General features: G+C 42.9%; 1 protein-coding gene across 2 annotated transcripts in view; it reads left to right on the forward strand.

Moving 5' to 3' along the window:
- The first annotated feature begins 13,105 nt into the window (after window positions 1-13,105).
- SLC12A7 (solute carrier family 12 member 7) overlaps window positions 13,106-16,327 on the forward strand; it is a 73,191-nt gene continuing 69,969 nt past the window's right edge. For both annotated transcript variants that reach the window (XM_053972764.1, XM_053972773.1), the window contains exon 1: window positions 13,106-13,294. In XM_053972764.1, coding sequence (XP_053828739.1) covers window positions 13,183-13,294 — 112 coding nt within the window. In that variant the 5' untranslated portion in view covers window positions 13,106-13,182. The remainder of the gene's footprint in view (window positions 13,295-16,327) is intronic.

Consider the following 16,327-nt stretch of genomic DNA (forward strand, 5'->3'; position numbering starts at 1 on the left):
ATGAATCGGAAAGGCAGCCCTGGTTGGCAACGGTGGGCCTGCCTGCTCGTGATGGCTTTCTGGACCTTCTCGAGCGCTGCTCTGGCCTCTTGGGTCAGGACTCTCGGGGAACCTAAGCCCTCATCACGCCGCAATTGGCGCCCAATGTGCGGCCAGAAACCGCGGGGGGGGACAACACGGGGGAAACGCGGGATTACAGAACTTGACTTATTTTAACATAAATTAAAAACCCTAATCTAAACCCAAACTCTGGGATGCAACAGTACAGGACCCCTATCTACTTATTAAACCACCTAATAAGACTACAGGCTCTGGCGGAAATTGTATTCAACCACACCTTGGATGCCCTTGAACTGCTGTCCAAGCAGCACTCCCAGATGAGAGCTTTTGTATATCAAAATAGAATAGCTCTCGACTGTTGCATCCTGGGATTGGGTTTTAGGGGTTCTTATTTGTGCTAGCTAGCCGAGTCCTGTGTACCCCCACGCTTCCCCCCGCCGCGGTTTCTGGCCCCATGCTGCCTGCCGTTGGATTTTCCCCTCTGCTGCGCCTGTGACCACTCCCCCGTCCGGCCCTGGGAAACCCCCTGTCCACCGCCCCATCCCCACGATCCCACTCAGCCCGAGGCTCGGTGTCTGCCCCTGCGGGGTTCTCTGGCTGGTTGCTGTCCTACATCATCATCGCGTCACTTGCACGGATTGGGGGGGTGGCATCTGCCCTCCCTATCACATCCCCTATATCATCCCGCTCCCTCCCGGGTCCCACCGCCATTTCCTCCACGTGGAATGGGAAGCGCGGGTCTCTACCCCCCACCGCAGCTCTCAGCGACAATAAAGCCTTCCTGCTTTCCTCGTGGGTGATCTGGACAATTCCTTCCCTCTTTGCCTTGGATCCCGTAGTGCGGGCGACAGAACCTGGCAGACCCTGACCCGCATGCCGGTGCCAGCGGCACGCGGGAGAGAAGCGGCAGAACATGGAAGTCTGGGGGGAGGCGGCACCGGAGGGTGTCGGAGCTGCCCCAGACCGGGGAGAAAGAGAGAACGCTGCACTCGACTATTTGCTAGCCGAAGAAGGAGGAGTTTGTGGGAAAATTAATGAATCGGAATGTTGCATAGAAATTGACGATTATGGGGAAACTATTAGAGACCTGGCAAATGAGATCAAACGTGTAGCGCATGTTCCTGTACAAAAATGGAATTCAGTACTACAAGCATCCTGGTGGGATCATTTATTTGATAGAGTTTGGTGGAAGAAATTAATATTTTTTATTGTATGTTCTGTGGCTAGAATCATATTCTTGCCCTGCCAAATACCTGTTTTATCAGGCTAATCCACTCAGTGGTACAGGGGATGCAGGTGGCAGCCCTACCCACAGATCCAGAATGTGCTACAGGAAAATTCAATCAGGTATCAAAAATCATGAAGTTAGGAGAAGAATACTCACACAGCCAAGCAGCTGAGGCCTTGGCCAGGTTTGAAGAACAAATAAAGGGAGGGATAAACACTCACAAACTTTACCAAGGAATTCCCAGGGAAGAATGGGGCGATGAGATCACAAAGAACTAAGAGAATTCAGATATTAAGAGGTGACTGAAAGGGACTAACAAGGGAATCACCAAATGTAGAATTTTTAGAGAGGCACGAATTAAAGTGTTAATATAGAAGGGGAGGGATTGTTATGTGTAATAGGCATAATTCACACCTATAAAGTGATATATGGATAGGAGTTTTATGTGATTAAATATAGACACAAAGCAAGTGAGCCAGGGCAAAGGGGAGGCTGTCTCATGTATGTTGAAACCATTGTAGACAAGGCTTCATTTACAAGTTAATACAAGTGGCTCGCTCAGAGATGGGCCGTTTTCTGAGATAATCTAGGAACGCACAAGTGATGATCGTCCCGCCAAGTACCCAAGACTGGAATAGCTGGAATCTCCAGGAGATGCATCTCAATGTTGGGTTCCTATAACTCCATCATCGATGTACATCGCTTCCTGGGCCTCGGATTGTTCAACCTGGCAGAGAAAAGAGACTTTATGAATATGTGGGACTTTAAATGGAAAGAAAAGGCCGATCACCGAAATCCCGGCCTCAAGCAAAATAAACTGTATAAAAACTGCTCGTGCAGGATGGGTGGTGTGAAGCATAGGAGAGACCCTCTGCTACAGTGGTTGAACCTGTGTCTCACCCAGCGCCGATCCCGAGCTTGGCGCTGTCCTTTTCTTTGTAGCTTGCTCAGATACAGAATTTGATCCTTATAATAAAAATTATTGTTTTTTCTTTTTAATTCGGCTGGGTCAATTTTTACCTATAACAGGAGTATTTATGACCACATTATAAACCCTTTATTTCTTCAATTCATATTACAAACATTTTCTGCCATTACTTACTGCAGTCATTGTGAACCACAGACTTTATTAGAAAATCTAAATGGCTGATGAAAAATAGCTCTGAGGAAATCCTAATCCTAATCTTCCTTGCTCCCTGCTTTTTATTTTCTTTCTGCTTCTGCTAACAGCTTGAGATCTTTCAGAAAGCAGTTTTGAAATACATGGGAAATATATGCAGTTAATTCCACATAAATTTCCAACCAATTTTCTGATGGTACCAAATCAAATGCCTTGGCTATTTCTTATGAGGACTGTAACATTTTAACTGTTCAGACACATTATCTTGTCCCCCAGAATATACAGATCATGATCATCTTTCCTCAAAACAAAATTATCATTAAGCCTGTTAGCTCAATTTTCCTCAGCTGTTGCATCTGGGTTTGGGTTCAGATTGGGGTTCTGATCTTTGTTAGTTTGCCAGTTCTGTGTACCCTCGTGCGTCCCCCGTGTTTCCCCCCCCCCCCCCCCACCGTGGCTAGCTCCAGGCTGCCTGCCATTGGAGTTTCTCCCTGTCACTCTTGTAACCACTCCCTGACAACTCCTGAGGATTCCCTGCCTGTCACCCTGTTCCCGCGAACCCAGTGGCCCCGAAGCCCCGTGTCCACCCCTGCTGTGTTCCCATTGGTTGCCATAATCACGTCATCACCGTGGCAGCCGCACCGATTGGGTGGGAGGGCCTTTGCCCTCCCCTATCCCTCCCCCTATATCCTTCCGCAGCTCCCCAGCCTCGTGGCCAGATTTGTCCATGCGAGGCTGGAAGCGGGCTGCGGCTTCTACATCACGGCTCCTGCGGCCGATAAAGCAGCCAGCTGCCACGTGGACGGATTTGGACGAATTTCCTGCCTCTTCACTTCTTCCCTTGCTCCAATGGCAACACACGGCCAGCCCACCCTGGAGCGCAGCAGCAGAAGCGCCCAGAAGTAGCGGCAAACACCGACCCCGACGAGAAGCCAAGGTGCCCAAGCCGGGCGCTCGGGAGCCGTCCGGGGCCAGGAAAAGTAATGCACTGCTGCTCTCAGCCACTCTTTTTCTTCTTTTTAAGTCTTTGTTATGTATATCTTGGGTAATTTGTGCATATAAAAAGAAATATATGAAATATGTTATATTGGTAAGAAATATTCCTGTAAGTTTTCTTAAGGACTCAAGCCTGGGACGGGAAGGTTGCTTCACAGTATTTTGAAACCGCAGCTGGCAGCAGGGAGAAAAGGACCTAATTTGCAAACGAATGGACGTGGCCGGCTTGGAGATGGGTGCTTCTCCAAGGTGATCCGAAAAACACCCAGGCGATGAATACTTGATAAATGTCTCAGATCGAGATAGCCAGAGCCATCAAGAAGACGCATCTCAATGCCGAGTTCCAGTAACACTCTGATTGGCATACATTGCTTCCAGGACACAATTTTGTTCAGCTCCATGCAGAGAAAATAAACTTCATGAATATTTGAACTGTTAAAAAGAAGAAGAGAAATCCTGTCAGAAGAGAAATCAATAACTGTATTGATGACTCAATATTGACAAGGACAGTCATTTCCTCTCTTGGAATTTTCCCTATTTTTCAAGATTTCTAAAAACTTCAAGGTTTCTAAAAATGCAACACTCCTGAGTCCAAGAACTCAATGGCTAGTTTATTTTCAGTTTCACATGCCTAAACTGCATTAGTCCTGATGATGTGAAAATTTGTAATATTAGTGATTTTTTTCACTCACATAGACTGTTAAGCATTCTTCTTTCCTGCTTTGCTATTTCTGACTTTACATTTATTTGTGACAATAAATATATTTTTTTCTTTCTAGTGATTTACTTCTAATATCTTGATAACATCTAAGACAGTACAGGTTTTTAAGGTATTGGCGTCTTAGTGACATCAGTAACTTCCTTAGACAGATGTCTTGTTTTAAATCACAACCTTATTGTTAGCATTAATTTTATCCTTTTATTATTCTTGATATATAAACTAGTTTCCTATACAGATCTTCATGTGTTCCAGTTTTTAGTTTCTTTTTGGGGCATATTGTAGAATATTCATTAAAATCCATATTTGTTAACAAGAGGAATGACTTCTAAAGGTCCATCTGGGTATTTCTGTTTGAATTTTGCTGCATTCCTATCTTTCTTAACAGAAAGATGGTGATGGTGCAGAGCTCTGTGTTTTCAGTTAAAATGAACATCAAAAGTGCCCCCAAACATCCTTAACTCTGCAGATAACATTAATACTGGAGATCTGCTATCATTAGCAATTAAACTATTCCAGTTGCTTTTTTAAGCTTGGAAAAAGGCTGAGAGAGAATGAAGAAACTCTTTTTTTCATGCAGCCGCTATTCTTGTTACTGTAGTGACACCATGATTTGAATGGGAAGCCCATTACCAAATATCAAAATGTTACCATGCATCTCTCTGTGTCCTTTTCTTGCTGCCCAGCTGTGAAAAATGACCAGATAATATTGGCTTTTGCATTTATGTATTAGCTTATGCATGTTGTTAGTGATTAGAAGTATTTAGAAATAGTATCAATTATAACTCTTTTAGCTGCTTGTTAATATAATATAATCGATCAGCTTAAGTATGCAATGTGTTCCTCATAGAAATAGTAGTGTAATGAATATAATATCTATGTATCATTTATTGAAATAATAGTGTGATGAATGTATTGTGTTATAGACCTTAGTACAACATAAGATATAAAAAGAAGGCTTTTGTGTAACTAAAAACAATGTAAGGCTATCCACTGACCAACCTGTCCAAATGATAACTGTGACATAAACCAGAGCACCAGAGGACAATTAGAGAATACCATGTTAAATTCAAGGAGGACATATGAAATCCTTATTAGAGGATGTGAAACAGCAGGATGGTGACACAAGAAGAAATAAAATATATTGACCTGACACACAGGATGTCATGCAGATAAGCCGGAGTGTGAAGAAGTCAAATAAAGGAGTTCCCAGCACATCAGAAAGTTCACAAGAAAGTTTGAATAATGCATGAAACACATGAATATGCATGTATCTCAGCAATGTAACAGTATAAAGATAACATTGTCTGTATACACTGGTGTGTTCTTTGGTTGTTGGCTAGGAGCATCCCAGTGCTGGAAATATTGTCCTTTTTTATCCTATTATTATTAAACTTTTAAAAATTCTAAGCAGTGAAAGGATGAAACACCAATTGAATGGCTGGAGAGGTTAAAAAGGAATATGAGGCAATACTCCAGAATGGATACTGATACCGAGATGGGACAAACACTGTTAAAAGTGACCTTTGTCACCCATGTCTGGCTGGATATAAGAAAGAAGCTAGAAGGATTAGAGGATTGGCAAGACAGAGGGTTGAATGACCTGCTAAAAGAAGCCGAAAAGGTATATGTATGAAGAGACAAAGAAGAAGCAAAGACAAAGGCTAAGGTAATGGCAGCTGCTATTGCTGAAGGAAACCACTGGGCAAAGAGTCACTCCTACAGGGAGGTGAAGCCCCAGTCAGGCCACAGCAAGGGGGGCTAGGAGGAAATTAAGGGGAATGGAGCCCCCTGGGAGAGAAGCCTAGAAGGGAAGAAGGGGAATTTAATAATCAGGGCGAAATCTGCCATTTTTACAAGAAAATTGGACACTTAAGACGAAATTGCCCACAGAAAGAAAATGATCTGAAAGTTTTCAAGGAGGTTCAAGAAACAGATGAATGGGGGGGTCAGGGGCTCTATCTCCTTGGGGCAAAATACCAACAGGAGCCCTTGATAACTTTAAAAGTAGGCCTCCAGGAGGAGGAATTTGAGGTTTTAGTGGATACAGCGGTAGAGAGGACATGTGTGTGTAAAATCCCAACAGGGTGTGAGAAAAGCCAAGATACAATTCAAGTAGTAGGAGCAAAAGGGGAAGGATTTAGAGTGCCAGTCATAAAACATATGGTATTTGAAGGAACCAACAAGATAGGAATGGAGAATGTTTTATTTGTACCAGGGCAGGATGTAATCTGCTGGAAGGGACTTGCAACTACAAGGCATAGGGGTCCTTCCAGAGGGGGATAAAATGGTAGTTAAACTTCTCAGGTTAAAAGAGGAGGATGAAAAGCAAATTAAATTAGTTTGGGCCAAATCTGGAAATAGGGGTAAGTTAAACACAACCCCTGTAGTAGTATAACCCCAACAAATACTGCCCAATTTGGGTACAGCAATATCCACTCTCTCTCAAAGGGAGAAAAGGGTTGAAAACTGTAATGCAAGAATTGATCAAAGATGGAACTTTGGAGCTGTACATGTCTCCCCACAATACCCCCATATTACCAGTAAAACAATCAAACAGGACATACAGGCTCATCCAAGTCCTGAGAGAAGTAAACAAAATAACTATAGAGTGATATTCATTAGTATCAAATCCCTATACACTGTCAAGTAGAATTTCTCCATCACACCGGTGGTTCAGTGTGATAGATCTCAAAGATGCCTTTTGGACCTGTTCCCTTGCAGAGGAAAGCAGAGATATATTTGCCTTCGAATGGGAAGATCCCGATACAGGGAGAAAGCAACAATTCAGATGAACTAAATTGCCCCAAGGATTTACTGAATCCCCTAATTTATTTGGACAGGCCCTAGAAGACATATTGCAATGTTTCCCCATAATACTGGAGGTAAAACTTTTTATCTAGTATGTTGATGACTTACTTCTCTCAGAGGAGGATGAGGAAAAGGTCTGGGAATCCACCATATCATTACTAAACTTTTTGGGGAACCAAGGGATTCAGGTATCAAAATAAAAGCTCCAATTTGTAGAGAATGAACTAAAATACTTAGGATATATAATAAACCAGGGGAGCTGGCTTATTAAATCCTGAAATGATCACAGGAATAACCTCACTTCCCCAGCCAAAAAGTGAAAAGGAAATCAGGAAACTATTGAGGTTGTTAGGATATTGTAGAATATGGATTTAAGTATACACTCAAGCTGTTAAATGCCTATATGAAAAGGAAGATATTACATGGGAAAAAGATGAGCAGAGATTTGAAAGTTTAAAACAGAAGTTAATTGGGGCCCCTGCTTTAAGTCTTCCTGCACTAGATAAGCCTCTTTACCTATTTGTAGATGTGGAAAATGGAGTAACCCATGGAGTCCTAGCCCAAGAATGTGGGAGGTCCAAGACACCAGTAGCTTATCTGTCAAAATTGTTAGACCCTGTTAGTAGAGGGTGGCCAACCTATATCCAGGCAGTAGCCTCCATTGCCCTATTAGTAGAAGAAAGTAGAAAATTGACTTTTGGGGAAAATTAAAAGTGCACACCCCATATGCAGTTAGAAATATTCTGAACCAGAAAGCTGAAAAGTGGCTCACTGATTTTTGAGTGCTTAAATATGAAGCAATTTTGATAGACAAAGATGACCTAGTACTAATTACAGATAAGCACCTGAATCCTGCCTAGATTTTGTATGGGGAACCAGTAGAAGAAGTAGTGCATGATTGCTTAGAAGTGATTAACTACCAGAACAAAGTGAGAGAGGATTTGACAGACCATCCCAGCAGGGGGGGAAAAAATTATACATCGGCAGACCCTCGAGGGTGAGTCAGGGGGAGCCAATGTCAGGATAGCTATAGTAGATGAAGGAATAGTGACCATAGAAAAGAGAGGGCTACCCCCCAGGTGGTCAGCTCAAGCATGTGAATTGTATGCCTTGAAACAAGCCCTTGAGGTACTGACACAAGGGAGGGGGACTGTATATACTGACTCCAAGTACGCCTTCAGGGTGGTGCATATGCTTGGGAAAATCTAAGAAAGAGGATTGTTAAATTCTAAAGGGAAAGAACTAATTAATGAAAGACTCATCTGAGATGTTTTAGAAGCCTTATAGTTGCCAGAGGAAATTGCTATTGTGCATATTTGGGGGTATCAGAAAGGGACCACTTTAGAAATAAGAGGGAATAATTTAGCAGATTTAGAAGCTAAAAATGCAGCTGAGGCTGGGGAAGAGAAAGTGATAATGATACTGACCCCTACTGGAGAAATTCAGGATGTACCAGTATTCAGTAAAACCGAAGAAGAGGCTCTCCTTAGAATAGGAGCAAAAAAGAACAATGAAGGGAAGTGGGTGTTATCTGATGGGAGGCAGCTTTTAAAGAAACCATTTGCCAGGAAAATATTAGAAAGCATGCATGGTAAAACTCACTGGGGTACTCAAGCGCTGATTGATCAGTTCTTGAGAAACTGGGGCTGCGTAGGAATTTATGGAATAGCTAAACAAATAAAAATATGCGATATGCCAGAAGGTAAACAGAAAAGTCATGAGGAAAACTCACCAAGGAGGGTGAGAATTAGCCTTACGACCTTTTCAAAGCATCCAAGTAGATTTCACTGAACTCCCCCAGATGCAACGGTGGCAATTTTTCTTGGTAATAGTAGATCATTAAATACATTGGGTAGAGATGGTGCCAGTAGTTAAAGCTACTGCCAGTGTGGTATGCAAAACTCTTCTAGAATTAATCATTCCCCAGTATGGAATGGTAAATCACATTGACTCAGATAGAGGGACACATTTTACCTCAAAAATACTACAGCAAGCTTTAGGTATAAAGTGGGAATTACACACTCCATGGCATCCGCAGAATTCGGGGTGGGTTGAAAGGATAAATCAAACTCTCAAGAGAACTTTAACAAAGCTTATGATTGAAACCCAAATGTCATGGATCAAGTGCCTACCCCTAGCCTTGTTAAGAATTAGAACACAGCCTAAATCAGACTTAAAAGTTTCACCTTATGAAATGATGTTTGGTCTACTCTTTTTGACTTCATCCAATAGCATGGCCACTTATGAGGAGGGGGAGGATGGTGTCAAGAAATATGTCCTGTCCATAGCACAGACTTTAGAGGAACTCTGGGAAAAGGGAAGAATCCCTCAGACTGCTACCCTAAATTTCAAAATTCATAGTATTATTCCTGGGACTGGGTAATGGTGAAATCATGGAAAGACCAACCTTTAACCCCCAACTGGGAAGGTCCTTTTCAGGTGCTGCTAACCACCAAATTGGCTGTATCAATATAACTGCAGAACAAGGATGGACTCATGCTAGCAGGATAAAAGGACCAATAAGAGAACCCTGCAACTCGAAAGTTGTCACTTCCACAGAAGGACTGAAAATTACTTTAAAATGAAATGCACAAGCTCAATGTGGCCAGTAAACCACGAGCAACCACGCATCAATCGAGACTGGGAGGGAGTTCCCTGTGAGTTTTATCAATTATTTTGTGTCAGCCAGAAACTTTCTAAACTCCGGGGCGGTGATTTGCTACCTCCCCAGTCAGGGGGATCAGGTATATACAAACTAACGAACACAGGGTCCATGGCAAGCTTAGAGTTTTCGCTTTTGCCTGTAACCTGCAGAAAGAACAACAATTAACCTTCTCTGCTGAGACACCTTCCAGATTTATTCCTGATCACATACCCTGCTTAAAACACCCTGGAATGAGACACTCAAGTTGGGTACAATGTAAGTGTGAAAACTGTGGCCAGTTCTGGTGCTGTAGCTTGCCCAGGCAGCGTGTTGCAAAATTTGTTGAGATAAAGGGAAAAGTTCCAACACTAATTGAGGGCAGGCACTAATTCTAACACTTTGTTGTGGAGTTGAGTGGATGATTCCTGATATTCACGAGCTATTAGATGCTGAGTGGGAGGCTGTAGTAAATCAAAAACAAAGACTATCTTTTGAACGCAGGCAACGACTCCATATGATGGGGAGGTAATAAAACCCTATTCCGAGAGTGAACTTAATAAGGGCTGACTATTTAAGGAACTACAGAGAATCACAATATAAGAAAAGCAGGTGACATAAGTAATTTTGCGATAAGGAGACCAGAAGGCGAGATCAGATTAACCACTATACTCACCACCACTCATGTCCACATGCTAGGCAGCAAACCCATCAGACATGGAAGGTGGGGGTACACATTATACTGGTCTTCTCTTACTCCTTATTAGTCATGTCACCTTTGGGAATCCAGATGATCCCTGCCACAAATACTACAGACCACTATACCATGGGAAAACCCAAGGTTCTTACTTTAGCTTTCATACCTTCATTAGCCACTGCTATAACTCCTCTCAGGTAGACACCTGCATACAAAATGACCAAATGTATAAAGTTACCAAAACTGTAGGGTAAAAACAGAGGTGCCCATGAGGAGACAAATTACTGTCTCCACAAGTCAAACCCAAGAATGGAAAAAGGAACGAGATGTGATACAAGATTTAATACGGGAATGAATAATGATAAACAAACAAAGAAAACAGACATAGCAACCCACCACTCCGAAGCCAACTCCACATGGAGGTTTATATGCAAAACTGAGACAAAAACTGGAAAATGAAATAGAAATACCAAAGTCAGGGGAAAACTTCTTTGTAGACCTGGGAGAAAGGATCAGCAAGGACCTAAATGTTACCAGCTGCTGGGTTTGTGGGGGAACTTTAATGTCTGAAGAATGGCCATGGAAGGGTAGTAGCCTAGGCCCAGTTGAACATCTCAAATGGAACAGAACCAAAATGAAAGGGGACAATTGGCCAGAGGGGTGGATATTAAGTTCAGAAATAATTGGAGAGGAGTGCCTCTGGCCTATGGGAAGAGAATTTTCAGACAATATAGAACAGACCTCTCGTAAAAGATATAAAGTTTATAATGGAACTTTCACATGGTAGATCCCTGAAAAACCCACACAATATTGGACCCAGGAGAGGAAAAAGAATTGTAAATATGAAAAGGAAACTAAACTTTTCTGGTGCAATGACCCTGGGAAAAATCCCTATTATGGGATCCCAATCTAAATTTTGGGAAAATATTAATAACCAAAGGAATGAATACTGGAAAGCAGCAGATGGCTTATTTTGGGTATGTGGGAAAAGGGATTATCCAGAACTTCCTCCCCTGTGGAAAAGAAGTTGCACTCTGGGGATTATACAACCGGCATTTTTCCTGTTGCCAAGCCAAGATGGAGATGATCTGGGAATACTGGTGTATGATACCTTAAAAAGAAATAAGAAAGAACTAATTGGAGAAATTAGGGGATACGAAAAGTGGGGCAATGAAGAGTGGCCACCTGAACAGATAACACATACATATGGTCCAGCTACCTGGGCAAAAGATGGGAGTTGGAGATATCGAACCCCAATTTATATATTGAATCACATAATAAAACTCCAAGCAGTTGCAGAAATAATATCTAATAAACAGCAGGGACCATGGAATTAATAGTCAAACAGCAAAGGCAAACCAGAGTTGCAGTGTATCAAAATCAGTTATCACTAGACTATTTGTTAGCAGAATAGGGCGGGGTTTGCAGAAAGTTTAACACATCTGATTGCTGTCTACAAATTGATGATAAAGGGGATGCAGTTTTGGATATAGCCAGAAACATCGGGAGAATAGCCCATGTGCCAGTCCAAAAATGGGAATCTATAATGAATAAAGGATGGTTAGAAGATTTTTTTTTAATATCCTGGTGGAACAGGGCCAGATTTGTAGTGCTATGCAAAATAACAGGTCTAATCTTTCTTCCATGTTTGATCCCATGCTTTATTCGATTAATCACTTATGTAGTCCAAAACATGCAAATAATGACAGTAGCCACCAATCCAAAGTTGGGAACCATAGGACGAAAGCAGAAAATTATAGTATATAATTTTATAGAGAAAAGAAAAAGATGATGAAAACAAGATCTGTGAAAAGTATCAGTATGCCAAAAGTTCAGAAGTGCAAAAGTTGTAGCTCAAGCCAAATACAGTAAGAAAAACAAAGAGGAGGGGTTGTGAATTATGTTTTTCAGTGAATTCTGTTTTTCACACCAATCATCTCCACATCTGCCAGCTCACTGCCACCTTTGATGGCCAGAATCACTTTGCCTAACCCTTCTCTGAAGGCCTTTATGCTGTGGGACAGACTATAGTGTTACATATACATCTTCCATCCCAATGAAGTATGGGAGCCACAAAACCACGAGTTCTCTTCCAAAAGACACAGATATAGACTGACATGAATAGTCTTTCTGATTTATTCTAGCACTTTGCTAGAAGAACAGGAGACAAGAAAAATGCCCTGAGCTTCTAAATCTGTTTTCTCTACTTTTGGAGTGGAGATGTTACAACCTCCTTTGAGATGGAAGTTGGAGGTAACCAAGAGCTATATCTCATCATTAGTGCAACATCTTTAATATTTAATTTGATACACTGCTCATCCACTGACTCTTTGAATCTGCTTCACTGCTGGTCAGAGTTTAAATTCTGACTCCGGCCTGAATCCCAGGATCTTCACCTGTCTACTGTAAACTATGGCTGCTGCATAGGAGGGCAGATTTCTGGGAGCCATCTTTATGTCCTGGTAGTCCAAAGGCACACAGTGAACTTTCTCCACTTGTCCAAAAGGTGATCATAAATCTCCTGCTTGGGCCTTCTGAATACTGTCATCCCTTCAGTGATCTGGAAGATTAAGGTCCTACAGCCTGGCTCTGGTCTCGTTTGGAAGGCAGTTTCTGTCTGGTGGGATCAGAGGAGCAGCAGCCTGGTGATCTTAGAGCTGCAAGGGTAACTGTAAGCCAAGGTTTGAGGCAGAGGGGATGCTCCAAGGCCCGTGCCCCTCCCTTCGGAGCTATGGCCGCAGAGCCATCAGTCAAGCGGTGAGGGGGGAAGTGGCGCGGTGCCGGCCACCGCCCCCCCCCCCCCCCCCGCTGCGTGAGGAAATGGCTCTCACGTGAGGGAGGCGGTAGCGCCCGGCTCACCCTGCCCGCTCCCCTAAGAGGAGGCGCCAGCGGGTCTGGGGCTGTCTGCAGCATGCCGACGAGTTTCACGGTGGTGCCGGTGGAGGCGCAGGGCGAGGAGCGGCAGCGGGATGGGCAGCTGCGAGAGGAGGAAGATGAAGGCGACGAGAGGGACCGGGGTCCTGGTGAGAGAGTCGGGAAGCGCCGGGGGTCAACGCGTGAAGAGAGCGTCGGCTCTTTGCATGCAGAGGAGCGGGTCTGTGGCGGGCCGGTCGGCCGGCGGAGAGCCCCCGAATACTATGGAGGGGCCGCGTCGCCTCTCCGCAGCGAACTATGCCGGGGCTACCTGTCCAGGTGTAGAAGTGCGCTTCGGGAAAGGGCGAAAGTCCGGCGCCTGGGGTGGCTGAGAGGTTGTTTCTCTTTGTTTCCATTAGTCAGCGACGCTGGCCGAATGGAGGAAGTACTCATGGGCGGCTCTAGCCGGGGGAGCGGAGCAGCTCGCTGTCGGGCGCGGCGCCTGCCTGGGGCGGTGTGGGGCGGTCGGTCCGCCTCCCGCCTGCGACGGGGAGCGGGCGGAAGCAGCGCCGCCCACGGCGGTTTAACAAACGGGGAAAATACGTAGAATCAATCGTTTAGGTTGAAAGAGACCTTGAAGATCAGATCATCAAATCCAACCATTAGGTTATCTTAAAATTTAACTGCTCTTGGAGAACACTAGAGAGAGGGCTAAGAGGCAAGATTCACACTGTGGAGAAGAGCACAACTTTACCTGCCTTGTTCCAGGTGTTTGTCCAGGCATGTGCTTCTGCATCAGATATAACGTCTAGGGTTAAGTAGGTGTTTGCTACGAGATGCCGTCGCGTTCGGAGCCTTGTTTCTTGCTAGGCCTCGTTCCTGAAGCCTCCTGGGGCAGTAGAATCAAACCGGAGGTGGATCTCGGGCATCATGAATGAGGGTCTGCTCAGGAGAGTCCCTTATGCAGGGGCAGTAGTATTTCTCTGCCAGCGTTGCTGGGGAAATGAGTGATTCTTCACTTGCATGACAAGGCACTGCTGGGAAAGCAGTAATTCTTGTGGCTCTTAACACTTCCTTTTTTCGAAGCGTGTTGCAGCAGCAATACCAAGTATCGTATGTGAATCACTGCTAGCACTTCGAGAGCTAGTTCGCATCTTGCACTTTATTTTGGACAATCTCTGTTCTTTTACAATCGATACTTCTGTAAAGGTTTGGGTGGGGAATTAACTTTGTTAGATGATAACAGGTGAATAGATGGGGGTTTGTAAAAGGCATCTTATTTTTGTGGTACGGGTGACAGATAAATAAGGCTAATTTTGTGTGATGTGGGATATGAATGTAAAAAGATAAAAATAGATATTTGACGCACTTAATATATTTACATTATTTTAGGAAGCTAATATAGTAAAACACAAAACTGACACAGTTATTTTCTTCCAAAGCTTTCTACTCTTAAATCTTACTTACATATTAAAGATATATAATACATATAGTTGCCTTTCCCTTAGTAAATTCAAAGGCTGACTAGGTGTTCTAATAACTGCTTCTTCTTTTTCTGAACTAAATGCAGTAGGAAAACCAAAACAATATAAGCTGTGACAACAGTTTATTTCTGACAACAAACAACAGTTTGTTTCTGTGACATCTGTTTGTACTGGATGGATGATTAGTAGTACAGCATTAATCTGGACAAATTTTCTTTTGGTAGAAGAGCTAGTCAGAAAGGCATGGTGTATGGTGTCTACTCAGATGGCCTGTCAAAATACTGAATATACATTCAGGCATAGTTAGACAGGATTTGTTAGACTGCATGTATATATGAAGTATCTGAAAGGCTTGGAATATGTTTAAATCCTGGGAAGGTGAGAAGAAGAATGGAACTGCTACTTTCATAGTGTTCCAACTAAAGGCCAGAGATAAAAAAAATCTTGATGCGATTAGGTGGCGTTTTGGAGACTAGTAGTTACAGTTGCAAGATATATTTAAATACTGTTATGGATCTGTATCAGTCAAGTGGATGAATTTATGTATGCCTCTTCCTGTGTGTTTGTAAAATTGGAAGTAGAGAGGAAAATACTGAAAAGGGAAGGCATTGATTTGTATATAAATTATAGGCAAAGAACTCTGACTTCATGAAGAGATTAAATGCTACCCTCTGACAGAGAGTTTTGGGATGTGAAAGATGTACTACTTACTGTTGCTTTGGGTATTGTGTGGAATTGTTAAGTTAATGCTGCATAATCAAATAATTGTTCTTGAGTTATTCTTCTGAAAACTAAAGAATTCTGAAATGTTAGTACTGCTAAAAGCTGCTGTAGTTAAGCTTTTGCCTGCTGCTCAGAGAAGGACTCCTTGCCCTTCTCACTACTCCAGCCTTGAGAAAAAGGCTAAGAAGTAAATTATTTCTTTCCTTATCCTCCTCTGTGTCTGGGTTTGCTTCCTTTTTCCTGTGCTTGACTATCAGACACTTCACTGGTCTGGTTCAGCATGCTAAACTGTGAGTAAACTAAACTGCAGAGGTAAAAATCATGCTTCCCATATTTTTGACTTGAGGTGCGTACTGCAAAAAGTGACAATGGCTAGGGTCAAGGTGAGAGGTGGGTAAAGCTGAGAGCAGAGATGAACATAAAAAAGAGGAGAATGGGAACTTCCCATTTGACTTATCCTTAGCCTATATAGCTCAGCATGTTATTTTGTTCCAGTTGTTTAGAAATCTAGCATGTTACCAGTTTTGATTGAATTGTCTGTCTTAAAAACCAAGTCGTTTTTCCTTGACTGCACTAGTACTGTTTTTAAAAAAATCCCCAACCTACCAAACACATGAAAACCTGACAAACCTGTCCCATCAAACTCAATGCTAATTTTTTTTGAGGGAATCAGCTATGCTGTCTAGTCATTAGATCAACAGTAAAGTAGTTTTGATTCTTATTAGCAGGGCACTTATCAATTTGTGCTCAGTTTTGTGCATTTATCCCCTTTCACACATTCTTACCTGATAATCATCTATGTGGTAAAGGAGTAACCTGGGATGTTCTTGCTCTATGATCTGCACTCCTTCTTAATAATCTGAAATTCGATAGCTTTGTATTTTCTGACTATATGATACTTTGATGTATATGAAAGGAGGGGAAGACATTTGTGACTGCCTATGGGGCTGGACTGTAGCACTAGTCACAGTAGTACTTCAGAAGAGGCAGAATACT

The sequence above is a fragment of the Vidua macroura genome, chromosome 1, assembly GCF_024509145.1.
Source record: "Vidua macroura isolate BioBank_ID:100142 chromosome 1, ASM2450914v1, whole genome shotgun sequence".
Classification (NCBI taxonomy): domain Eukaryota; kingdom Metazoa; phylum Chordata; class Aves; order Passeriformes; family Viduidae; genus Vidua; species Vidua macroura.